Genomic DNA, 26,823 nt, shown 5'->3' with positions numbered 1-26,823 from the left:
TCACACAGATGAAACTCTAAAGAAATTGTATTCTTTTACTAGCCATTCTATATGGTAAAATAGTTGATGTTAGATTTCTGACACCTATAATTAGCCCATCAAAGAATTTGTGATAAGAGTTCATTTCTAGTTCCGTTAATAATATTGCCAGTTTACATGGTGCAAGGGCAACATTGCAAATGGTAATCCCTAATAGCAGCCAAAGTTTTATTACATGAGGTGTAAATCACATTACCTGTCATAATCTGAAAGGAACTAACCAAGATGTTTGATGGAAGTATTCTGACAAAAGTAGACTGAAAATGAATTTTACTTCAGGAAGAATGCCATCAAAATTTATGTTACCTCGAAGTAAAATATACCACATCTTTAAAGAAAATAGGAACTTTAAATATATGCACAATAATTAGCATCTGGTTGTAGAATAATAAACATTTCTTTGCATTTTCATGTCCTATTTCATTATACAGAGTTAATTTAAAAAAATAATGATATAAATTGCATGATAATGATATTGTGACAAGGCGGTGTACATAAGAGAATTAGATTGGCTTTTAGGGTGATATCGGAAAAACAATCTTGTGTGCAATGTCAGGAAGGCAAAAGAATTGATTGTGGACTTGAGGAAGGGTAAGTCTGGAATGAGGGGTCGGCAATGGAAAGAGTGAGCAGCTTCAAGTATGGGTGTCAACATTTCAGAGGGTCTGTCCTAGTCTCAACACATTGATACGATCATGAAGAAGGAATGCCAGCAACTATACTTAATCAGGAGTTTGAGGAGATTTGATATATCATCAAAGACTCTAGCAAATTTCTACAGGTACACCGTGGAGAACGTTCTGAACTGGGTGCTTCACCACCTGGTATAGACTATACAATGCGCAGGATGGAAAGAGGATGCAGAGGATTGTAGGGTTGGCCAGCACCATTACGGGTACTATCCTCCCGACCACCAAAGACTTCTTCAGAAGGCGGTTCGTCAAGAAGGCAGCATCCATCGTTAAGGACCCTCCGCATCCGGTGCATGCCCTCCTCTTATTACTACCATCAAGAAGGAGGTACAGTGGCCTGAAAACCAACACTGAATGTTTTAGGAACAGCTTTTTCCCCCTCTGCCATTAGATTTGTGAGCAGTCCATGAACCCATGAAAACTACCTTATTATTCCTCTTAACAATTGTAATTTATAGTAATTTTTATGTCTTGCACTGTACTGCTACCACAAAGCAACACATTTTATGACATATGTCAGTAGTAATGAACCCGAATCTGATTCTAAGACTTTCAGTTTCAGTTAAGTTAACTTGGCTAACAATATGAGTTCTAAATGGATGGCAGATTAATTGCATCTCAGTCCTAATTATCAATCAAGTACATACGCTGTATTACAATCACCCTCAAACACTTCAGCTGTCAAAATTTGCAGGGAACCAGCATACCAAAAGCACAAAGACACAACAACGCAGCTGGACAGAAGAAATTGTGCCCTTATAAATCCTGCCGAACAATTGAAGAGCCTTTGAATAGCTGTGATATCATTTGCTGTTGGGGATCGGATGTAACATAGTGATGCACAGTAGTGTAAAAAGAATTAATATATTAGCTGATTTCTGATTCTGAATTTGTGTCGGATGATATGTTTTATGTTTATGTTTTAAAGCTAAATTGATTTGTCATCCAGGTAACAATACAAGATGATATTGATTTTAAGTATATTGCAATTAAATATGCAACAACACATCCAGTTATTTTCAGAATAGGATTTTTGCATTAGATCATTGAATAGCACACAACAGATTGGACGTGATTTCTAGAAATAAACATATATTGTTTTAAAAAATATGTAGTATGTAACAGGAACTTCCCAAAATAGAATCTGTCAGATAACCAACAGTTCAGTAGAAACATCTGGAAAAAGTTATTGCTAAAAATAAAGTTGTTGCAGGTATCATTGTGCTACCTCTTGTAATAAGATGGGCGGTGAGAGGATTCTTTGATACCTGACAATGCAAGAAAGAAATAGATACTTGTGATGTTAATAATAAAGAAGTGATTTGGCTGACTGAGGACCATTGGTTTGTTATTCCTTTGTAACAGCAAAAAATCCCGAAGGAAACAATTAAAGTGAAAGCCTTGCTTCATCTTTTTTTAAAATAAGTTAAATTTACATGTAGACTGACCCATCTAAATCAAACAAATGACAGATGCAGCAGGACTCTTAAAACAAGTAAGTCAAACTGCTCATTGTTAGTCACTCAAAAGTTTAGAAACATAGCAATAGAAGAGATCTGCAGATGTTAGAAATCCAAAGTAAAAAATGAAAATGCAGGAGTATTATCAAATATATCATCATATATTTATATAAAATATATAAATGCCAGAGAGCATCCATAGTGAAAGAAACCATCAATATTTCAAACGCTGGTCTGTTGAGTTATTCCATCTTTATCTGCTTTTATTGGAAATGTGACAAATCAGGCTCATCCATATTTTTATGCAACCCTTGGTGGAGTGGAAGTCCAATAGTGAAAATAGCTGCCATTTCTGTAGCACCTTTGGTATAACCAACATCCAAGGCACTTCATAGTAAGATTATCATACTAAATTTGACCAAGGGCAACTTCCTCCAGATGGCTCACAAAACTCCTTCTTTCACTTAGTCTTTTTCTTCCAAATGTGCTATTGTTGGAGCCTGTGATCTGCATTTTGGTGGTGTGTTTTTGGGCTAATTGAGTGATTCGCTGTCTCCAAGTGTCTTCCATGAGGCTTTGAAGGAAGCATGCAGCCTCAAGGCCAAGAAGCCTGGTGATGGTTCTCATAAGTCCATGATCGACTCTTTTTCTCACTGATCTTGCCAGTTAAAGCACTGAGGAAGATTACAATCTTCGAGGCGAGTGCAGCAGGCGAGTGGATGTTCAACCAGTCTCTTGTTCACTGCTGTCGGAGGAAGGTGCCTGCGTGTGACTGTCTCTCTCTCTCTCCTCCTTGCTCGCTGCTCCTGAGGAAAGGTCCTTGCATTTAAATGGTCCCTCTCTCCCTCGATGCTGTCGGAAGATAGTGCTGGAGTCCTGCATCTTGGGCAAGGTTTAATCAACGCCATTTGTGAATTGGACTCTATAGTTCACGTTATGATGTGTTTCTATTTGCTTTTTTTAATTGCTATCTTGGGCAATTTTGAATTGGGGTGGCCGGCAGATAATGAACACTGAGCTGAGCTGAATGTGCCTCCACTCTTTCAATCTTGTATTTTATATTCTGTGTTTTTTGCTTGTTTTTTTCCTTTATGTTGCCATTTGCTCAATTTGTTTTTTTTTCGCGTGTTGGGGGGTTGATTTTTTTCTTTGAATGGGTTCCTTGGTTTTCTTTGTTTCGTGGCTGTCTGTGGGGAAGACGAATCTCAGGGTTGTGTACTGCACACATGCTTTGATAATAAATGTACTTTGTGTCTTTATGACTTAATGGCCTGAGATCTTGCAGGGAAATGCTGCAATATCAGCATGAATCTATTGGCATTTCCTTATGTAAGTGCCACTAAGTTCAGGATTCTCAAGTTTACAGATGTGAATGCAGAAATCCTGATTGCCCTGGCCAATTAATTCCGCCTTTCCCCAACTGTGCTCCAACATGGAATCCAATGGCAGTTCAAAGCTGTGGCATTTATTTGGAGAGGAACAGCTGCATGTGACAAAGGTAATTAAGTGATTTATTGTTTTAAATTAACTGAGATAATTTTTTTTTAGTGCTTAGCTTTTTTTAATGTGTAACAATTTTAACTTGATAGTTCTTGACCACTTTTAGATTTCAGGGACTTTCAGGACTTCCTAAAGTTTCCAACAAGTCTGACAGCCAGTTAAATTGGAGTTAGCTTGGATATGTCTCATTGTTCTTCTTCCACAGATGGGGCTTGTTCTCTTTCACCACCCCTGCAACAAATTGGCTGTATTTATATATAGCCAATTTATAAATTTTTATTTCCTGTTTTCTAAAGTGAATGACTATTTCCAGAGTAGAATGTTTAGGTTTCAATAGGTATATTTAATGCCAGAGAAATGTATACAATATACATCCTGAAATTCTTTTTCTTTACAAACAGGAGAAAACAGAGGAGAGCCCCAAAGAATGAATGACAGTTAAATGTTAGAACCCCAAAGCTCCCTGCCACACACAAGTAGCAGTAAGGTAATGACTCCCCCACCCCCACCCGCAAAAATGCGTCTGCATCCTCCACCGAGCACTTAAGCGTGCAGCAAAGCATCAATAAAGACACAGAATTGCAGTACCCCACCAGCTACTCATTCACACGGTAATTCGACATACCACAGGCTCTCTCTCTCTCCCTAATAAAGGAAAAAGAGGTGTCCCTGTTTCACAGTGAGAGGGGAGCATAACAAACAATTTGCTGATTTGTGATGATAAAGTTCTCTTGCATCTCTTTTTCTGAACTCTGCGCCCAGAGGGTCGGCCCCAGAAAGGCGCAGTTCTCTGAACACACAACCCCTGGCAGCTAATCCGCTGCTCCCGATGTTCCGCGTCTCCCACAACACTTCGGTCAGTAACACCGGCCTAGAATCAGCACGTCCCCAGAGCCATGAAAATCTGGAAGCCCTGAAGGTGTGCTCATTTTCCAGGCCGCGTCCTTGGGATATCAAAAAGCTGCTGGTCATGAGGCCCTGAGAGCGCGTCCCATTCCCGTGATGAACTGAAGTCAGAGTGCAAATCCAGGTCAGGGTCTTCAAAAGAACCTTGAAAAGGAAAAAAAAAATATATCAAAGATAGAAATAGAGCTGTTTCGGAAGATGCAAGCAAAGGAGTTGCCGTTTAGTGCCATCTTAACTTCGGTCCGCCTCCACATTTATGTCTAATGTTTCTAGTTTTGTTTTAGTTTGTGCTGTGTAATAGTTCCTGGATTTTACGTTCATGGCAATAAATGGCTGTTAACATCTAACATTCAGATTAGATTGATTTAGGCCACTTGTGCATCCGTTGCACCAATGTTGAAATAAGCATGTTTGGGAGAAGGTTAGGGATAGAACAGTGAAGGGAGAGTGCTTATAGTAGATGACAAAGCTACTAAAAACTTTGGAGAATGCAAGCACACAATCAGCAGTATGAAATCTGAAACTGCATGAATAGAAGACTTCAAGAGAAAAGTTTAAAGGAAATCAAACCTAGGTATGTGAGCAAGAGGCTGACTAATCGAGAAATACAGCCCACATACCAAATGATTGCCAAACTGGAGGCAGTGATGTACCACTGATGTAGCTGCAAGGTTATTCTTTCTCCGCCCACTGACACTGATTCACTACCCACTTTAAGAAGTATGGTTTTTGCTAGGACAGATACAGACCTTATAATCAAGTGGAAAGGTGGTGAGATCACCACACTTTCCATCTCACTTTCCTGAGTGTACATGTGGAGGAAGTTGACTGGAATCCAAACTTTTGATATCAGTCTATTTTGCTGCCCACATACACTTCTTTCAAATGATAGGATGGCAGGTAGGGGGAAGGGTGGTAGGAAGTGAAAGAGAATTAAAAAAAATGTTCTTTTTTATCTTTATCTAACTGGACAAATATTCAGACTTCTTGATTATTTCTGAAATCAACTAGAATCCTAAAACTAGAAACAAATTGCCTTAATCTCTAGATATAGTTGTCTTCAATCCTTTCTTTCTAGCCAAAAGGTTTTGTGAAGAATAGACATAAGATCACAACTAAGCTTACATGCTGGTTTACATCACATAAAGTTGCAGGATTCTGCTTAAATAAATGCAATGAATTAACACTAGATGACTCTTATATGTTGTGGAGTCTTGCTTTCTCACCCACAATTGAATCATCTCCTTACTCTTCTGAGTTTCTGTTAGAGTTTTTAAAATAAATTGGACCATTATGTTCCAGTATTTTTGATGTAGGTTAGAAAATTGACCAAAAATTTGGATTGTGAATTAGTTGAAACTTACCATTTACATTTGATCAAATGTATGACAGGATTTTCCGAACGTAAGTATAATGGGGTGGTATGGTTAGTCTTTCAAGCCAGTGCTCGTGATAACTCTGCAAGACCAAATACGATCTTTCTTGGACCAAGGACCAAATCAGCTTGTTGAATAAGGAGTTGAAAAATGGCAAATCTCATCTTCCATGGTGTGCAAAAGATATCTTGACTATAATTCAGTTTAAGTCCAGCAATATGATAAAGTATAAAACCTGATACTAAGCCTTTGAGCATGAGATAATGTTCTCAGTGGGTGAGTGATAAGAGCTTTCCCTGTTGAGCAAGAAGTGGTCCTGACATTAGATTTTCAAAGAAATCCAAGTTGTGTCATCTGCAAGTGGAGATTTGATAGAAAGGAGGAAATCATGGGAAAGAACCTAGAATTGTATGACTAGTTAGATTAGTGAAATATTGTGAAGTTATTTAAACATCAAATTGTAATAGGATAATAGTATTTAATAGAAGATGTATGTCCAAGAACGATAACAATTGGAGACCTATAGGCCCAGTGGCCTGAGAGCATGTGCAAGTTGATTCTGTCTGCTATCTTTAGCACGGCTAATATTGTCAGGCCTTATTTCTCAGACTCGTGCTGAAAACAGGAAGTGGGGGTGGTTTCTGTAAGTGACAGGAGAAACATTTAACATTGACAGGAAATGCTGAACTTTTTTTTCAGAGAAAAGGCAGCAAGGAATTGTGTACCTTTGTATCACCTTCTGTGAACTTTAATCAGTGAAGATATTTGAGCTTCTGTTCCATATAATGGTATGTCAAACTTAACCATGGATCTCATTTTAGCTTTTTGTTATTTGTTTCAGCTGCAGCAGTGTTATCTTTCCAGAGTCTGAGAATTGTGTTTCTGGTTTCTAGCATTCTATTATTAAAGCAGATAATGGTAGGACGGTAAGCTTCACTCCATGTCAGAAGGCACTGCTTAACCAGAGAAGGTAGTCTGAAATATTTAAATTTCTAAACCAGCTGTCAATCATGCTGAAAGCTGTCGTGCTCTGACCACATGCTGAATGTTGAGGCCCATTGAAGTGGAAATGTAGAAGTCTATGTAAATGTCTTTTCGTGTCCATGCACGTGCTCAGCACAAGCGCTGGTGTTCAGTCCTTCGATTGTTTCATTAAGGACCAAGATTGTGTGGTTTAATGATTTTCTTCCTCAATCATGGTGACAATACAGAGATAGTCACCATCAGAATCAGGTTTAATATCACCAGCATATACCGTGAAATTTGTTAACTTTGTGGCAGCAATACAATGCAGTACATAATAATATATTTTAAAAAACTGTGAATTATTCTAAGTCTATATATGTATATCAAATAGTTAATTAAGTAGTACAAAAGCAGAAATAAAAAATAGTGAAGTGGTGTTCATGGTTTCAATGTCCATTCAGAAAATTGATGGCAGAGGGGAAGAAGCTGTTCCTGAGTCGCTGAGTGTGTACCTTCAGGTGTCTGTACCTCCTTCCTGTTGGTAACAGTGCGAAGGCATGTCTTGGGTGGTGGGGGTCCTTAATGATGGACAGCACTTTTCTGAGGCACCATTCCTTGAATATGTCTTGGATGCTATGGGAATACAGAATAGTAACTGTACACAATAGTATATGTGTAGATCCCATATAATTTTATATTTGTGCATCATGGAAGTTGGAAGGCAATTTAGTTTTGAACGCAAAACTGACATTGAGGACTTTTAAAAAAAAATGAAGAGTAGGGCCATTTCATGAATATCAGAAAACACTGCAGCTGTTGGAAATATGAAACAAAAATTACTCAGTGGGTCAGCCAGTGCTTGTGGAAAGAGAAATAGAATTAACATTTTAGCTGATAAATTCTTCATCAGAACTGTTTCATATTTTTGTGTTTGCATTTAACTAAGAAATATTAGTCTGGCAGATTGCCACCACCATTGCAGCACTCAGACTAGCTGGTGAGAGATAAATATAGATATATAAAGCTATAGTGAGGTATATATTGGATTTCTAGCATCTACAGATTTTCTGTTGTTTCTGAGGTATATATTCATTTTGTCTATGCCATTGTACCTCACACCCTGATCTGAATGATGTTAGAAACCTCATGGAGCAGGAATCATTGAAGACAGCTGTTATTGTCGATAGTCATTTTGCACTTAACAACAGCTATAGCATTGGACTGGGGTATCTAGGAGTAGTCCAATCACTTGAGTTGACTATAATGTTTTCTCAGGGGATTATTCCCTTACTGGAGAATGGCTTTGTGTGACTTGGTTTAAAGAGGGAGGCTGATGCATGAACAGCCACTACATGGTCCTTGACAGATTAAGGTCAGGGTCCGGTGCTGTGGCATACAAGACGACTAAGGACCTTTCACTTCAGCAGCCTTCCTTTGCCTTCACTGTCATTGTGATGTATCATCATCTCTGCCAGCACCACCGCTGAGGTCTTTGATGAATGGCTGTTTGTCTGGAACCTCCTCCGTGACTTTACCACCATTGGTGACCCTACCAAGAGCTAAGCTCTAGACAGCATCACTCTCAGGATCTAAGAAGCTTACTTGCCTCTCCACTTTGAAAAGGTGGCGATCTTTGGAAAAGATTTAGGAATATAATAATCTCAACATAAGCAGTCATCGTGAGAAGAAATGGGATATTGGAGAAAAGTATTAGAGGATAATTCAGCACCAGCACTTCCACTTTCTTGCTTTCCTTGTTTGTTTAAATTAATTGAATTTGTGTTTCAATTGTGTTATCAAATATGTATCTACCAATCTTTGAAACAATGCAAGCTCTGACTACTTGCTAGATAAGAAGGTTTCCTCTTTATTGCCTTTGTTTCTTTCAAGAGTAACATTAAATTTCTTCTCTCTTGACACCGATCCTTAAGCTATTGGAAACACGTGTTCTTTATTTGCTACATTTAAACATTTCATAGTATCAGACAACTCTATTGAAACTTCTTTGCCATGAAATAATCCAAATTTTGCCTGTCTATTCACGTAACTATTGCCCCTCATCCTTGGGACCATTCCAGTAATTTTTTCCTGAAACCTGTCCAGTAACCTTGTACAACCCTACAAATCCCTCATTTCTTTCTGGAACCTGGAACTTAGCACAGTGATTTTTGGACTGCACTGAAGTGATCCTACTTGCTGCAAGCCTCAAAAAAAGAACAACTTTAGCCAGGAATTATTTAGCAGTCTCCAGGTCCTGGTTTTCTGCTTTCCTGATATGAGCAGCTGTCAGGAGTCATCAAAATGAAGTGGGGGGTTTCAGGCCCTCAAGTAGGCTGTACTGAATGAGATGTGAAAATTTACCCCAATATGTCTGATCCAGAAGAAACTAAGATCAATCCAATTCCTGTCTGATGAGTCAAACATCAGAAATGAGGTAGAACATTGGTGTAAGGTACTACTTCCTCACCGACATGTTCAGTTTGAGTTTCAATAGGACCATTTGGCTCCAAAACTCATTTTTACTTTAGTCTGTGAATACCCAAAGGCGCTGATGAGAATATGCCTGCAACCAACAAACAAACAGAATTTGATTAAGTGTGACATCAAGGACCCATGGTGAAATTCAAGAAGAAGATCTAGAACAAAAGAACATGGGAAAGTTTTTTTGAAGATAGCTCATTCGTTTTCCAGAACATCACTGTAGCTGTTACTCAGGTCACAAGTGGAGATGTCCATTAATTACTCTGAAGACTTCAATTTTATCTGCAAATGCTTGAAAAATGAAGAAATCCCTACCTTCATTTGTCAATTCCTAAGCCATGTTTAGGGGTGGACTGATAATAGGAAGTAACATTTGTACTATTTTGTTGCTGGGTAATGGACACCTCTAATAAAAGATTCTAAATGTCTACTCTCAGATTCAAGACTGTATGATTGCCATTCTCTGACCATCAACATCATGGATATGGTGGGATAAGGGGGAATATTGCTGACTGGACACTGAACAAGATCAGCCATGTCAGTACTTGTCTCCAGGAGCAGTTCACAGACTGGGCATGCTACGATGAGTGACTTACTTGCTGACTTCCAAAATTCTACCATTAACAAGATGCAAGTCAGAAATTTGATGTAATACTGCATATGCTTGGATGAATGCTTCTCCAGCAACAGAGTGCTTCAAACCATCTTGAACAAAACAACATGCTTGATGCAAACAAAAGGAAATCTGCAGATGCTGGAAATTCAAGCAACACACATCAAAGTTGCTGGTGAACACAGCAGGCCAGGCAGCATCTCTAGGAAGAGGTACAGTTGACGTTTCGGGCCGAGACCCTTCGTCAGGACTAACTGAAAGGAGAGCTAGTAAGAGATTTGAAAGTCGGGGGGGAGGTGGGGAGATCCGAAATGATAGAAGAAGACAGGAGGGGGAGGGATGGAGCCAAGAGCTGGACAGGTGATTGGCAAAAGGGATATGAGAGGATCATGGGACAGGAGGCCTAGGGAGAAAGAAGAGGGGGGGGAACCCAGAGGATGGGCAAGGGGTATAGTGAGAGGGACACAGGGAGAAAAAGGAGAGAGAGAAAAAGAATGTGTGTATATGGATGAATAACAGATGGGGTACAAGGGGGAGGTGGGGCATTAGCAGAAGTTTGAGAAGTCAATGTTCATGCCATCAGGTTGGAGGCTACCCAGAAGGAATATAAGGTGTTATTCCTCCAACCTGAGTGTGGCTTCACCTTTACAGTAGAGGAGGCCGTAGATAGACATATCTGAATGGGAATGGGACGTAGAATTAAAATGGGTGGCCACTGGGAGATCCTGCTTTCTGTGGCGGACAGAGCGTAGGTGTTCAGTGAAACGATCTCCCAGTCTGCTTCGGGTCTCGCCAATATATAGAAGGCCACATCAGGAGTACCGAACGCAGTATATCACCCCAGCCGACTCACAGGTGAAGTGTTGCCTCACCTGGAAGGACTATCTGGGGCCCTGAATGGTGGTAAGGGAGGAAGTGTAAGGGCATGTGTAGCACTTGTTCAGCTTACAAGGATAAGTGCAAGGAGGGAGATCGGTGGGGAGGGATGGGGGGGATGAATGGACAAGGGAGTCGTGTAGGGAGCAATCCCTGCGGAAAGCAGAGGTGGGGGGAGGGAAAGATGTGCTTACTGGTGGGATCCAGTTGGAGGTGGCAGAAGTTACGGAGAATAATATGTTGGACCTGGAGGCTGGTGGGTGGTAGGTGAGGACAAGGGGAACCCTATTCCTAGTGGGGTGGCAGGAGGTTGGAGTGAGAACAGATGTGCGTGAAATGGGGGAGATGCGTTTGAGAGCAGAGTTGATGGTGGAGGAAGGGAAACACGTTTCTTTAAAAAAGGAGGACATCTTTTCTTCCTTGATGTCTCATTCTCTACCACCAACATCCTCTTTGTCCTACGGCACTCGTACCTTATTGTTACAAAATGCACCATCTGCAAGATAAATTGTAGCAACTTGCTAAGTCTCCTTCGTCAGCACTTCGCAAAACTATAATGTCCACTGACAAGAGGGACAAGAAAGGACATAACTGAATTGTGCAAAATAAAACAGCCAGTCGCATTGAAGGGTACTGTCAGACACCAAATCAAACAATTCAAAATATTCATCTTTGAATCTTATATTCAAGAATTTTGTAGGGATTAAAATAGACCCTGGAACATAAATATTGGAACTAAGGCAAAGTCAAAATATAAATACAAAATAAAATGAAAATTCAAAACATGTTTTGTGTATGCTAAATCTTTACAAACTCCATTTTGGCTAGCTGGAGCATTGATCTGGAATTTCTGATGGTAAAGCAACAGTCATTGTTCATGGGAACTGTAAGAGCAACACAAATACACAAGCAACTGGCAGTGACTTTCCACTCCCTTCCTGGATATATTGTTGAAATCCTTTCCGGCATAATGAGCAAATATTGTAAATGACTGCGTACACCAAAAGAGGCTGTTAAGACTTGGCATATCATTGAAAGGTGTGTTTTAATTATTTCAGTGTCCTGGTTATTAAAGGTTATTATCTCAGTTTCCTGTGGTCAAATATCCCCTTCCAAATGTCCAATATAAATTCTTTTTTGTCAAGAGTGCATGTTCTCCACAGCATGCCTATCTAAGAACAACATATGGTGCAGTACCAGCCATTGCATGTAGCCTTTCCAGACAATGCAAAAGCCTTTTTCAACATTGAATTTCAGTTCAATGTTCATCATAATTTCTGTCACTGCAGAATCACAGATACCATGCTAACTACCCCCTGTCACACATTACCAAACAAGTCTCAAACTGGACCCTCACAAAGATGGTTCAGTTTCTGTGTCTCAGGGGCTGATTCGCAGTCAGGACAGAAAATGATGCTATTAATCACCACTTCTAGTGATGGTTGGTTGGAAGAAAAATGAGGAGACCAGCCGATGGAGCAAAAGAGGCAATAACCAAGCTCACAGTCTATTAAGCAACAGTGATTGCTCGCTTCCTTTATCACTTTGAGACATGATCAACGGGGAATCAGAACTTAAAACCTCAGAAAATCCACAGACACGTCATAAATGCTTCCTAATGCAATGGCAGGAGAAACAAAGCCTGGTCTATTTTCTGGCAAGCCAATATCCCTTGTCATCAAAGTCCACTGGCACCAGTGAACAGGCCACATTATCTGTTTTTTTGATGCTGGACTCCAAAAATAGGAATTTAATTACTTAATTACAAACTTGATCGTGGCAAAATAATTCTCAGAAAGCTCAGAAAATGCTTCAGGGGTGTTCTTGTAGTCTCTTTGAAAAACGTATGGCCTTTACTGGCTCACAAAAATCCTTAGCCCATGATTGATAAAATGGATCATTCAAGAAGGCGCAACTCAACTCAAATGTCATATTAGGAGCATGTAGAGGCCAAGTACAAACAGCAGAAAGGACACACAGCATCCCAAATAATCACCAAGCTGCTTCATCAAGCACTGACTGCTATTTGTTGATTCCACATAGGCCTGATTTGACTGCAGAAGTGGAGTTGGAGCAAGTAGTTCCCAACCTTAAGGGTTGCCTAAGAATAAGAAACTACAGCAAAAGGAGTCATTTTAATCACAGATTAGTACTCATGGATTCTAAAGGTAACAGCCCTTAAGACTGGTTCAACAGGGTCAGGCCTGGTAATAACACAGATAAGGTATGATAGCAATCAGATTTGCTGTAGATAAGATTGTTCAGAGAGTATTTTCAATGCAAGCAGGCTAATAACCAGTGTTTAGTATAGGTATGGCAGACTGGAGAAGAGGTTTAACACTGATAAAGCAGAATAGATCAATATCTGTGGGGTTCCGGGATAATGGCCGGGATCTGCTCTGTGCGAGAAGGAAGGTGATTGCCATTGGTAGGGGAAGTCCTGGTTTGAATGTGATTTAATCAACATGCAGAGGCATGGAATTTGGCTGACATTTAGGAGATTTTCAATACTTTATAAAATCCAGGTTTTCTCATTTTCCTTTCCATTATGGAAACACATCTGGATTAACAAATAGTTGGAGACGTATATCTATCAGTATTGTGCTCATCAAAATAGCTGCGGGATTCCAGTCATGTTCGCCAACTGTTACTAGACTTGCTGCACTGGCATCAAGATCAAGTGTATACTTAATCCTGCGTCCCACTGATTGACAAAGTAATGGGATGTAAATCTCTGAGACTGCCACAAACCACAAAAATCTTCAACAGGTTAACAAACCATTGAAAGTTGATGTGCCTGATGCAAAAATACAGATCAATCTTTCAACGTAATGCCTATAGTAAGCAGCCATCATGTGGATCTGGAATTGAGGATGGTTTATAAAGAGCCAGGCATGTGAAACAAGAAGCCAACAGCAGAATAATGTTATTTCTTGACTGATCATTACAGATTTGCTATTTAACCCTCACTCTTTGTGTGGACCAAAGCTTGAAAAATAGACACAACCCTTAATAACTTTAAGAAATATAAAAGCAGATCCATTACATATTTCATAAAGTTGGCAATTATAGCAATGGATATCTTTGCAAGTCTAATTAACTGGATGGAACCAAAGAGGCAATTAATGTTCTTTGAGGAAGTAAATTTAGTGCTTACACCCATTTAGTGCCTGCACTTAGGGCACTATGGTTGATTTTCAATTGCTCCATGAATTGATCCTGGACTAGCCATTCAGTGGAAAGGCAGTTAGTGAGAAATGTTGCCCAATCCAACAATATCTACATCCAAACAACAGGAATTCTGCAGATGCTGGAAATTCAAGCAACACACATCAAAGTTGCTGGTGAATGCAGCAGACCAGGCAGCATCTCTAGGAAGAGGTACAGTTAGCATTTCGGGCCGAGACCCTTTGTCAGGACTAACTGAAGGAAGAGTGAGTAAGAGATTTGAAAGTTGGAGGGGGAGGGGGAGGTCCAAAATGATAGGAGAAGACAGGAGGGGGAGGGGTGGATCCAAGAGCTGGACAGGTGATTGGCAAAGGGGATATGAGAGGATCATGGGACAGGAGGTCCGGGGAGAAAGACGGGGGGGGGGGACCCAGAGTATGGGCAAGGGGTATAGAGGGAGAAAAAGGAGAGTGAGAGAATGAATGTGTGTATAAAAATAAATAACGGATGGGGTACAAGGGGGAGGTGGGGCATTAGCGGAAGTTGGAGAAGTCGATGTTCATGCCATCAGGTTGGAGGCTACCCAGACGGAATATAAGGTGTTGTTCCTCCAACCTGAGTGTGGCTTCATCTTTACAGTAGAGGAGGCCTACATCCAATTTACATTAGTGTAGATGCAATGGATCAAATGGCCTCTTCTGTCGAAAGGAAATATGGAATAAATAAATAAGCATAATTGTTAGCCAAATTGTGCTCAGCTGCCTTATTTAGAACATGAGACACACTACCCTTTAGTTTATTTCTTAAACAGGAAAAGTTCTTTCAACTTTGGAGAGCTTTGAGGTATTGAGTTGCAAACTGAAACACGTCTGACACTATAAAAGAGTCAATGGTTAGAGTTTTATATATGTAATGAGCTAGATAATAACTAAACTGCAGAATCAGTTAATAATTACTTGAAAATATCACGATCCCATGGTGTTTGGAAATCTTGTTAAATGGATTAGGAAGAAACAAGCTGAGCTCTTTTCGCATCAATTTCACCCTTGCTTTTTCAAGACAGTCTCTTCCACTACTGTTACTTTTATAAATTCCTCCTGTGCACTCCCTTTTCTTGTTAATGCATTACAACTGGTCTTTACACGTAATAGCAGTGATCAGTTGCTCTATGTGCAAAATAGCTACATTGGCACACTGTGCCCTGGTTTTAATTTTTCCCTAAGCTCTGTGATGCTGACTTCTGCATGAACTTGCTGCAAATAAGCTGAAAGCCTCATTTCATGTATCAACAGTGAAAGTATATTCTAGAAGTAGATCATGGGCACAAAGGGCTTTGGGGTTGGTGATCTTCAGAAGCACTAAATTAATGCAATTTTTTCTTTCTTAAAGAAAAGAGCAAATAACTAAAATTTTACCACTTTCGATTTGGCACCGGTGGCATCTTAGTGGAAAAATAGGTTAAATTTTTATTTCTCAGTTATATTTTAAAATGAGACTTAAATTTCATTGTCAGTTTCTTGAAGCCTTATCTTTGGTGGCTGCAAACTCAATCTTCAGCTACTGTGTAGAAGGGGCTGAGGATAAAGGACAAGGACATACGTTTTACTCAAAGGAGAGTTTAACCTAAAATGGCAGGAAGGGTAGGAAGCATAGTAGTAGGTGGGGGAAAAATAAAATGGATAAATCAAATAAGTGCAGTGGGCAAATTAAGGAGCATGGGAGGGCTGGCAGGTATTTGTTTAATGCAAGGAGACTCCTAAGGAACTCAGGTGATCTCAGAGTTTGGATCAAGGCTTGGAATTAAGATGTTAATGCATTTTTGGAGATGTGGTTAAGAGAAGGGCAAGCTAAAGTAAAAGTTTTAGGCATGATAGAGGGTATGCAAAAGATGAAGAGGTAAGACAGTACTGATTAGCGTAAACATATTAGCAGTATTTAAAGAGAATGGCCAATGTGCAGGAGTAAGTGAGGGAGTGATCTTTGTATAACCATTTGCTGCAGTTATAAGGCACCCAATAATTTGCAGGAATTATAGGAACAAATACCTGAGCAAATCACAGAAAGGTGTAAGAACAATTCATTTAAAATAGTGGGTAATGTTAACTTTCCCAGACTGACTGAGATCGACAGTGCAAGGGATTTAGATAGGGTGGAATTTATTAAACATGCCTAATTAAGTATTTGAGACAACTTGTAAAGAGTTCTACTTGAGATGGGGTAGTACTCAGCCTATCAAAGGATATTACATTGGGCAGGTGGTGAAGTGCCAGTGAGGAAAAACTTTGGAGTGGTAACCATAATTCTGTAAGCTTCAAGGTAGTCATAGAAATAGACAAAGCTGGTCCTCATGTCAAGGTCTTGAATTGGGTTGATTTAAACAGTGTAAGAAAGACAGTGATGAAACTAGATGGGAGCAGATGTCTGTAGTATCTGACAAATGGGAGTCTTTAAAAGAGTGTTAGTAAGAGTTCAGGGACAGCATGTTTTAATCAGGGTGAAAGACAAAGATGGCAAAATTGGGTGACAAAGGATATTGAAGATTTGACCAAGGGGGAGAAAGGGAAGTGTATGGCATCTGCATGGGACTTGATCAAGAAAGTCCATATAGAAATATAGGACAGAACTAGTGTATCTAGGGACCAGGCCATTGGGTGAGGTCCTAAATGCCCCAAGGAGAAGGATGTGGAATATAGTGAGTTCAAGGAGGGTAATGTAGATAAAGTAATAGTCAGGTAACTAGGGACCATTGACCTTTATGTCAGTAGTAGGGTAATTGTTTGAAAAAATCCAAAGTTATAAGAGTTAGATTAAATTCCACTGATAGATGGAATTTAATCCCACAAGTGTGATGTGATGCACTTTTTGAATAACAAATGTGGATGAACAGTAGGAAGTTTTTTGTTTAAGACTATGGCTCTCTGAAGATGGCCACACAGAATGATGTAGAAGGCATATAGCATACTTGTCTTCTTAGGTCAGTGCAGAGAATATAAAAATGACTTGCATCAAGATTTTACCAAACATTGGTTAGACTGTGCTTGGAGCACTGTGTGTAATTCTGGTTGCTACACCACAGGAAGGATGTGGTTGCAGTGGAAAGAATGCAGAGGGGATTCATGGGTTATTATCTGAATAGGAAAGCTTTTGTAATGGAAAGTAATTAGATAGGCTGGGCGTGTTTTCCTGGAGTGCAATATACTGACGGATGACCTGATAGAGGTACAACATATCATAAAATTATAAGAGAAGTAGACAAGGTAAATAGTAATTGTGTCATGCTGTACGTGGAAGCAAACTATTCAGGACACTACGTTCACACCTATCTGTATTATTCCCATCTTCTCGCACTTGGGCCATTGGTTTCTATGTCTAGACATAGAGCTACTTAGAGTTATAGAGATATACAGCACAGAAACAGGCCCTTCAGCCCATCTAATCTGTGCTGAACCATTTTAGTGCACATGCGCCGGTCATGCATGCAGCCTGGTACAGCCATTCCGATCTATTCTTACTTTCTTCTTCTTACTTTTTAATTTACATTATTTTTTGTATTTTTTTTCTCATGGTAACACGTCGAAGCTGCACCCTCTCTAACATGCTGGTAGAGAGAGTTTTATTTGGGTTTTCTTTAGCGCTGGAAATGGTTACATCCCGACACGCGGGACAGAAGCAAGGTCGCATTGTGTATTCCATGGACCAGCAAAGACCGGCCGGCTTAGCGAACAGAGCGGCGGACACCCCTGCTGAAATCCGGAGGAAAACACACAGAGGGGGATCACAAAGCCGAGGAAAGAGGACCGGGTCGAGACAACAGAGACTCTTGGAGAAGTAGAGTTCGGTGGGTAATTCTGTTCCGGCTGACCGGAAGTGCACTGAGAGCGGTAAGCGTAAAGGAGTTGGGTACTTACTGTTTTGGCTAACAACGGATGGTGCAATCCGGGGTATATTACGATTGAGGAACGTGTTTGCAGACTGGATATTGAACTTTTTACTGTTGGACTTTGGCCACATTCCACCATGATACAACACTTGGCGGCACGGGAGGTTGTTCCTGCCTGTGGCCATCGAACGTGCAGCTCCTCCCGTGGAGGGTCAGACACCCTGAGCCAATAGACTGGTCCTGGACTTATTTTCCATCTGGCATAGTTTGCATTTTGGTGTTTGATTGTTGGGGTTTTTTGTATTGATATATTTACGCTATTCTTGGTTGGTGCGGCTGTAACGAAACTAAATTTCCCTCGGGATTACTAAAGTATATCTGTCTGTCTATCTAAACTGCCTGCTGCCATGCTTCTTAGATGCCGTCAGTGACTCTACTTCCACCACTCTCTTGCCAGTGCATTCCAGGTACTCATCCCTCCATGTGAAAAAGATCACTCTCAGATCCTCTCTATACCTTTTACCCCTCATCCTGATCTAGTTTGACCAATGTTTTATAAAGTTGGAGAATAAGCTCTTTGTTGTCCCATATCACAGGGCTTGTATCCCATATCCAAGTTGCTACCTACAATGGTACCTTAAAAACGTCTGTGGAGAGCTACACCAAGGTTCCTCCCTTCCTTAGTACTGCCTGAGACCCAGCCATTCACAGTTTATGTATAGCCTTATTCACGCTCCCTGAAAGTATCACCTTGCATTTATCTGGATTAACTTATATCTGTTTTTATTCTGAGCCCATTTTACCAATGTATTGATAACACACTGTAGCCCAAGACTACCCTTCATACTGCCGACAGTTCCATCATCTTTATGCCATCTGTGAACATACTGATCATATTCCCATATCCACATTTAAATCATTCACATATGTGCAGTATATTACAAACATCAGGGATACTAGCATACTTCCATGTGGAACACCACTAGTCACATATATCCATTCACAATAATAATCTTTTACCATTACTATCTGTCTCCTATTGCCAAGGTAATTTTGAATCCAATTTACCAAATTGTCTTGAATTCTGTGGACTCTAACCTTTAGGAACCAGTCTGCCATCTGATATCTAAGGCCTTACTGAAGTCCTTGTAACAACATATACTGCACTGAACACATTAATTCAGTTTGTTAACTCTTCTATAAAGCTCAACCAGCTTGGTCATATAGGATCTACCCTTGACAAAACCATTCTGGCCATCTCTGATTGGTTCCTTTCCTTCCAAGTGATCATTAATCCTGTCCATTATATTTTAATTTCTAAAAACATCCCTGCTCCTGATATTAGTCTCACAAGTGTGTAATTGCCAGACTTTTTCCTGCTTCTCTATGCATAGAAACCATAGAAACTACAGCACAGAAACAGGCCATTTGGCCCTTCTTGGCTGTGCCGAACCATCTTCTGCCTAGTCCCACTGACCTGCACACGGACCATATCCCTCCATACACCTCCCATCCATGTATCTGTCCAATTTATTCTTAAATGTTAAAAAAAGAACCCGCATTTACCACCTCATCTGGCAGCTCATTCCATACTCCCACCACTCTCTGTGTGAAGAAGCCCCCCCTAATGTTCCCTTTAAACTTTCCCCCCCCCCCACCCTAAACCCATGTCCTCTGGTTTTTTTCTCCCCTTGCCTCAGTGGAAAAAGCCTGCTTGCATTCATTCTATCTATACCCATCATAATTTTATATACCTGTATCAAATCTCCCCTCATTCTTCTATGCTCCAGGGAATAAAGTCCCAACCTATTCAACCTTTCTCTGTAACTGAGTTTCTCAAGTCCCGGCAACATCCTTGTAAACCTTCTCTGCACTCTTTCAACCTTATTTATATCCTTCCTGTAATTTGGTGACCAAAACTGAACACAATACTCCAGATTCGGCCTCACCAATGCCTTATACAACCTCATCATAACATTCCAGCTCTTATACTCAATACTTTGATTAATAAAGGCCAATGTACCAAAAGCTCTCTTTACGACCCTATCTACCTGTGACGCCACTTTTAGGGAATTTTGTATCTGTATTCCCAGATCCCTCTGTTCCACTGCACTCCTCAGTGCCTTACCATTAACCCTGTATGTTCTACCTTGGTTTGTCCTTCCAACTTGCAATACCTCACACTTGCCTGTATTAAACTCCATCTGCCATTTTTTAGCCCATTTTTTCCAGCTGGTCCAAGTTTCAGGCTCTGAAAACCTTCCTCACTGTCTACTACACCTCCAATCTTTGTATCACCAGCAAACTTGCTGATCCAATTTACCACATTATCATCCAAATCATTGATATAGATGACAAATAACATTGGACCCAGCACTGATCCCTGTGGCACACCACTAGTCACAGGCCTCCACTCAGAGAAGCAATTCTCTACCACCACTCTCTGGCTTCTTCCATCGAGCCAATGTCTAATCCAATTTACCACCTCTCCATGTGTACCTAGCGACTGAATTTTCCTAACTAACCTCCCATGCGGGACCTTGTCAAAGGCTTTACTGAAGTCCATGTAGACAATATCCACTGCCTTCCCTTCATCCACTTTCCTGGTAACCTCCTCGAAAAACTCCAATAGATTGGTCAAACATGACCTACCACGCACAAAGCCATGTTGACTCTCCCTAATAAGTCCCAGTCTATCCAAATGCTTGTAGATTCTGTCTGTTAGTACTCCCTCCGATAACTTACCTACTACCGACATTAAACTTACTGGCCTATAATTTCCCGGATTACTTTTCGATCCTTTTTTAAACAACGGAACAACATGAGCCACTCTCCAATCCTCCGGTATCTCACCTGTAGACAGCAACATTTTAAATATTTCAGCCAGGGCCCCTGCAATTTCAACACTAGTCTCCTTCAGGGTCCGAGGGAACACACTGTCAGGTCCCGGGGATTTATCCACTTCAATTTTCCTCAAGACAGCAAGGACCTCCTCCTTTTCGATCTGTACAGTTTCCATGATCTCACTACTTGTTCCCCTTAATTCCATAGACTTCATGCCAGTTTCCTTAGTAAACACAGACGCAAAAAACCTATTTAAGATCTCCCCCATTTCCTTTGGTTCCATAAATAGCTGACCACTCTGATCTTCAAGAGGACCAATTTTATCCCTTACAATCCTTCTGCTCTTAATATACCTGTAAAAGCTCTTTGGATCATCCTTCACTTTGACTGCCAAGGCAACCTCATGTCTTCTTTTAGCCCTCCTGTTTTCTTTCTTAAGTATTTTCTTGCACTTCTTATACTCCTCAAGCACCTTATTTACTCCCTGTTTCTTATACACGTCATACAACTCCCTCTTCTTCTTTATCAGAGTTGCAATATCCCTTGAGAACCAAGGTTCCTTATTCCTATTCACCTTGCCTTTAATCCTGACAGGAACATACAAATTCTGCACTCTCAAAATTTCTGCTTTGAAGGCTTCCCACCTACCGATCACATCCATGCCAGAGAACAACCTGTCCCAATCCACGCTGTCCCAATCTTGCTGTAATGGCAGAATGATCACTATGATCATCATATTCAGAGTGATGGTTAATGATATGCTTGTTTTTATGCTTTAAGAAACTCTTCTATCTGTTATAAATTCATATTTGTGAATAAAATGAGAAAACTGGGGAGTACACCCACGCATGACCTTTATTGTATCGCTTGAGGGATGACATCATTCTCTGTTTGGGCTGTAAATAATATTTTAATCACTCCTCAAGAAGAACATGATACTGATCCCACTAAAGAAAATGGTCTAGATCTTCTTAGTACCTCGTAAGGTTCACATTGCATTTGTAGGTCATTCACAATAACAATGAAACCATTGTTGCCTTATTGTCTTCGCTTACGTTGAAGGGACTAAAGTAATTTTTGTATATGTCTGGAAGAGATATTTCTTATTTTAATCACTAAGCACTAATATGATTATGCTACGTGGTGTGGTGGTTAGAACAACGCTTTACTGTACAAATGATTAGGGTTCAATTCCTGCTACTGTCTGTAAGGAGTTTGTATGTAACCACCCCATGGTCATGTGGGTTTCCCCTGCGCGCTCCGGTACCTCTCACATTGTAAAGACATACGGGTTAGGGTTAACAAGTTGTGGACATGCTATGTTGGTGTTGGAAACATGGCAACACTTGCACGCTGCCCCTAGCATATCCTTGGACTATGTTGGCCATTGCCGCAAACAGTACATTGCACTGACAAATAAAACTAATCGTTAATAAATCTGTTAATATAATCCATAACCTCAGGAAACACTGAGGCTAGTGACTACCCAAAAGTACAGAACCCCACATAGTCTAGCAGATAGGATTGAACTGTCAGGGCCTGCGACATCATTCATTGGAAATGGCAGACTCATCCAAAGTGAAAGAGCCAGGATAGCCCTTGCAGTTCATGTAGTGAAAGGAATCTGGAAAAAAGAAAAGAAGCTGTGTGTTAGACACTTGGATCTTTAATCCAAGGAATACTGTTAGGATGTTTCAAGGATTTGGTCACGGAGAGCAAGATGTGAAATGAATCATCATGAATACTGCACAGCCAGGACATGTCTGTGCCAAATGTGCCTAAGCCAGTTGGCCTCAAAGGTATGAGATTTCACAGTATGGCGATGGGGCTAGGAAATAGTCTATCTTGGAAGCAGAATCATCAATATATAGTTATCAGCTCAGCTGCAGCAGTGTTGACGTGGGTCAAGACCTGGAGGAACGACAGCTGGCAGGGGGATATAAAACAAAGGCCAGTGGCAAAAGAAGCAGGAGGATAAGTTTCTCATATAAGTGGTTTGGATCTGGAATGGACCCAAACATTTAATGGATGCAAACTCCACTGTGGGGTTGAAAAGTTACGTTACTTGGAAAAGAAACAAACTGCCAGGCAACTTGATGAAGTTAATGAATAGCACAAGCTGAATTGTTCCTACAGAGGGCTAGCACAGATGTGATGGACTGAATGATCTCCCATGCCATGACCTTTTGTGATTTGACATTTGTAGGAGGACTGGAAAGAGTGATTTTATTTGCTGTTGATGAGGGATTGAATGAGTAGAGAAATGCAGACATTAATGCAAATGAGCAACTGATCAGTGAGTTAAGCAATGTCCTGTGTTGATATAGGAGCAGAATTAGCCCATTTGGCCCATCAAGTCTGCTGCACCATTTCATTATGGCTGATCCATTTCCTTCTCAGTCCCAATCTCCTGCCTTCACTCCATATCCCTTCATGCTCTAACTAATCAAGAATCTATCAACCTCTGCCTTAAATATTCTCAATGACACAGCCACCTGCAGCAAAGAATTCCACAGATTCACCACTCTCTGGCTAAATAAATTCCTTCTCATCTCTGTTCTAAAAGGATAGCTCGCTTTTCTGAGGCTGTGCCCTCTGGTCTTAGACTTGCCCCATCATAGGAAACACATCCTCATCACATCCAATCTATCTAGGCCTTACAACATTCAGTAGGTTTCAATGAGATCCCCCCTCATTCTTCTAAATTCCAGTAAACCCAAAGCCATTAAATCCTCCTCACATAAGCCTTTCAATCCTGGAATCATTTTTATGAAACTTCTTTGAACCCTCTTCAATATTAGTATATCCTTCTTTAGATGAGGGGCCTGAAACTGCTCAAAATACTCCAAGTGAAGCTTCACCAGTGCCTTATAAAGACTCAACATTACATCTTTGCTTTTATGTTCTAGTCCTTACAAAATGAACACTGGCTCTGCATTTGCTTTCATTGGTGAAAGTGTGAGTGCAGCTGTGTGTAAAGGTGAGGATTAAGGACATGACTACAGGGAAGTAAAACCAGAATGGGCAAAGAGAATCTAGGTCATGATTGAAATCACTTGAAAAGAGGAAATACACTGCGCAGAGGTTAAATGAGGAGAGAAGGAAGGAAATTACAGTGATAAAGTTGCCAAAATACTTTGTAGGATAAGCAATAAATGGTCTTAAGGGACATATGAAATTAGTGTGGCAAAGGTGCAAATGAATTAAGGCAGCCAGTCAAAATGAAACAAGGTTTGGGAAATGCGGAAGTCACTGTGGCAATAGAAAGCTGCAAATGGCTTAAGGCAACCAGGCAAGATGAAAAGAGATTTTGCTGTCCTGCAGTGGCAGATTGAATGTAGTTGAACATGTATTGTAGCTAATACTATGCTAATTTATCAAACCTTGGGCCACTTTTTTTTAATCAAACCTGAGATAATGGTAAAGTTGAAAAGGTGAGAATCTTACCCACAAGGCAGCAGATATTTTGAAGATTAAGAGATCAGAATCCTTGAAAGTTGAAAGAGGGCTAACATCTGATGGTTGGGTAAAATTCAGTGCAGCAAGTTGTGTTCACCTGTTGCTAGCAATTATGCAGAATTTAGAGATCAGTGCCAGTACATATGACCTTCTGATTCACAGCTTCTTATTGTTGAGTTCAGACATGGGATAGTAAGGTGAGAGGCAAAACATTTCTGCCCTTTCAGTGTTACAGCAATCTAGCTGATGTAAAAAGTGCAAGCTCATGAATTTCATTTGGGTTGATGGCCCTATTAAAAGGGCATTTCCAATTAAGAGGTTTATTTACTCTAATTAATTTATTCTTTTTAAAATCTTTTTAACTTAATATGTTATGAATTATTTTTAATTCTTTTAATTATCAGAAACATTGAAAAATAATTTAAAGTTATTTGTTAGTGCAAAAGCTGCCAAAATCCACTGGGATCTTCTGGGAGCCGAGTTGTCAGGTTCAAATTCCAGATGCTGTTTGCAACTGCTCAACTCCATGAGATTAAGGGAATTCATCGTGTATTAAGGGAATCAGTTTGTCCTGCCATCCTTTTCTAGATCAGGTTATTGTGGGTGGTGAGTTCAGGTTGGATCCAGAATGACCTGACCTGATCTGATAAGCCTTGGGCTGCAAAGAGCAATAAGTACAGTTGACCACCTTCCTCAAATCAGAAATGAAGGAGAAATTGGAACTGATGCCTGAAGAGGAGACACCAACCTGCAGATGGTGTTACTGATCACTAATCAGCTCATGGAGAACTAATTTTGGAGAAAGCAGAGTTGTGACATCTAGCGGTTCAGTGGCCTCTACTTTTGAGGTGCACCAGCTTTGCAATCAAACCAAGCAATTTTTAAAGTTTTTACTTTCATTGTAAACTATCAGGAGAGAGCTGTTCCTGCTAAACATTTCATAAATCATCTGTAGCAACACACAAAGTGCTGAAAGAACTTAGCAGGTCAGGCAGCATCTGAATAAACAGTTGACATTTCGGGCTGAGACCCTTGTTCAAGACTCATCTGTTTTAAACTTTGTTTTTCACTCCACCAGTTTGCTTGCAGGTGTCCTAATGAATAGCAGAAGGCTGAGCCAACAGAGAGGGGGCATTTTGTTTTTAATGCATTCATATTTTTCCTTCTGCATGAAATTCAAAAGAGTAACACAATACTAACACATCTAGTGATTGGAATGTCCTGCATTGTAAGTTTTTTCCATTCTCTATGGTTTACACCACAAAATAATCTGTATTGCTTTTACCTTGAACCGAACACAAGCTCACCTAGAAACCACTTCCCATTCCACAGACGGAAAACTCATTACTTATTTTGGCAGAGTGAAATTAATAGGTTCCACAGTTGGGAAATCTTTTTTAATGGTGCAGTTACTATTCATGAATTTTTTCTAATAGGTTTATTGAGGCCTAGTTAGACAGTAATCCATTAATCAATTTAACCACACAAACTTAGTCATTAGTTTAACTATCTGGAAAAGTTCCACATTTGTTTCTTAATGTTATAGTTAAATATTATAATGTAAATATTTGAACAAATCCCTAAACCAAATAGAAATTCAAACTAAGCCATATTAACTATGATGGCTTTGGATTTTTATTTAGTTAAATTAAGTTCCAGTAGCTTGAACATTCTGATTAATTCATTTGTAAACTATGCAAAGCCTTAAGTCTTGCAACGGGCAGGAAGTCTCTCTAATTTTGTCTTTTCCACTGCTTTGCTGAAGTTTCTAAGCAATTCTTTTCTAAGGTAATAGTAGAAAATGTATGATTCAATTTCTGCCTCTCTATACGAACTTTTGAATCTTAAAACCACCACCGTCTTGCACAAGTATAAAGAATGAAGTTAAAATAGCTGGGGAGAAAGTTTTGAGAGACATTTCAAGAAATATTTGAAAGGTAGGGGCAATTTTTTTTTAGCAGTTTTCGCCTCTATGTTTCACCTGGATGTTTTTGAAATGACCAATTCTGCCTATTTTTAGTCCATCGCCCACAATCCAGCATGTGATTATGAACCACCATTAATTGTACTCTCACACTCTATTTGAGAGATTTATTTCACAAGCTCAAGATGTTCCAGAATTCTGCGCAATAAACAAATCACTTTTGAAGTGGTGCTGTTGATTCAGTGGTCCGAGATTGATCCAGATTTCTGGGGCTATCTGTATGAAGTATGCATGTTCTCCCTGTCACTGTGTGGCTTTCTTCTGGATGCCCCTGTTTCCTCCTGTATTCCAGAAGCATGCCGGTACATTAATTGGCTATTTAAATGAACCCAAAGCGACTGGCTGGAGAATTGAGAGTTGATGTGAATTTGGGAGAGAATAGGTAGTAGAAAATGAGAGAGGGGGAACGACACTGATGGGGTTGCTGGGTTGATGTAGTGCGCTGAATGGCTTCCTCTTTATTAAGAAAATACATAAATATTTCTGTGATATTAAATATTAATTAATAATGAGTAAATAACAACCAAATTAGGATGTCTATATCTGTCAGGAACTGGCCTATAAATTTTTTAAGAGGAA

At 40.0% G+C, this 26,823-nt stretch overlaps 1 protein-coding gene across 14 annotated transcripts in view; it reads left to right on the top strand.

The window, feature by feature from the left end:
* The window catches only part of dnmt3ab (DNA (cytosine-5-)-methyltransferase 3 alpha b), a 514,213-nt gene that overhangs the window by 113,208 nt on the left and 374,182 nt on the right, over positions 1 to 26,823 (top strand). Inside the window, exon 1 of one of the 14 annotated variants that reach the window (XM_072251373.1) lies at positions 6,678 to 6,761. The exons of 12 other annotated variants lie outside the window; for them this stretch is intronic. In XM_072251373.1, coding sequence (XP_072107474.1) covers positions 6,759 to 6,761 — 3 coding nt within the window. In that variant the 5' untranslated portion in view covers positions 6,678 to 6,758. Of the gene's footprint in view, positions 1 to 6,677; positions 6,762 to 17,661; positions 17,916 to 26,823 lie in introns of those variants that run through there. One more of the 14 variants, XM_072251375.1, reaches the window with a different exon arrangement.

The sequence above is a fragment of the Mobula birostris genome, chromosome 2 (genome assembly GCF_030028105.1).
Source record: "Mobula birostris isolate sMobBir1 chromosome 2, sMobBir1.hap1, whole genome shotgun sequence".
In the NCBI taxonomy this organism is placed as follows: Eukaryota; Metazoa; Chordata; class Chondrichthyes; order Myliobatiformes; family Myliobatidae; genus Mobula; species Mobula birostris.
The sequence above is the reverse complement of the archived record's forward strand: the minus strand, read 5'-3'. Positions and strand labels throughout refer to the sequence as shown.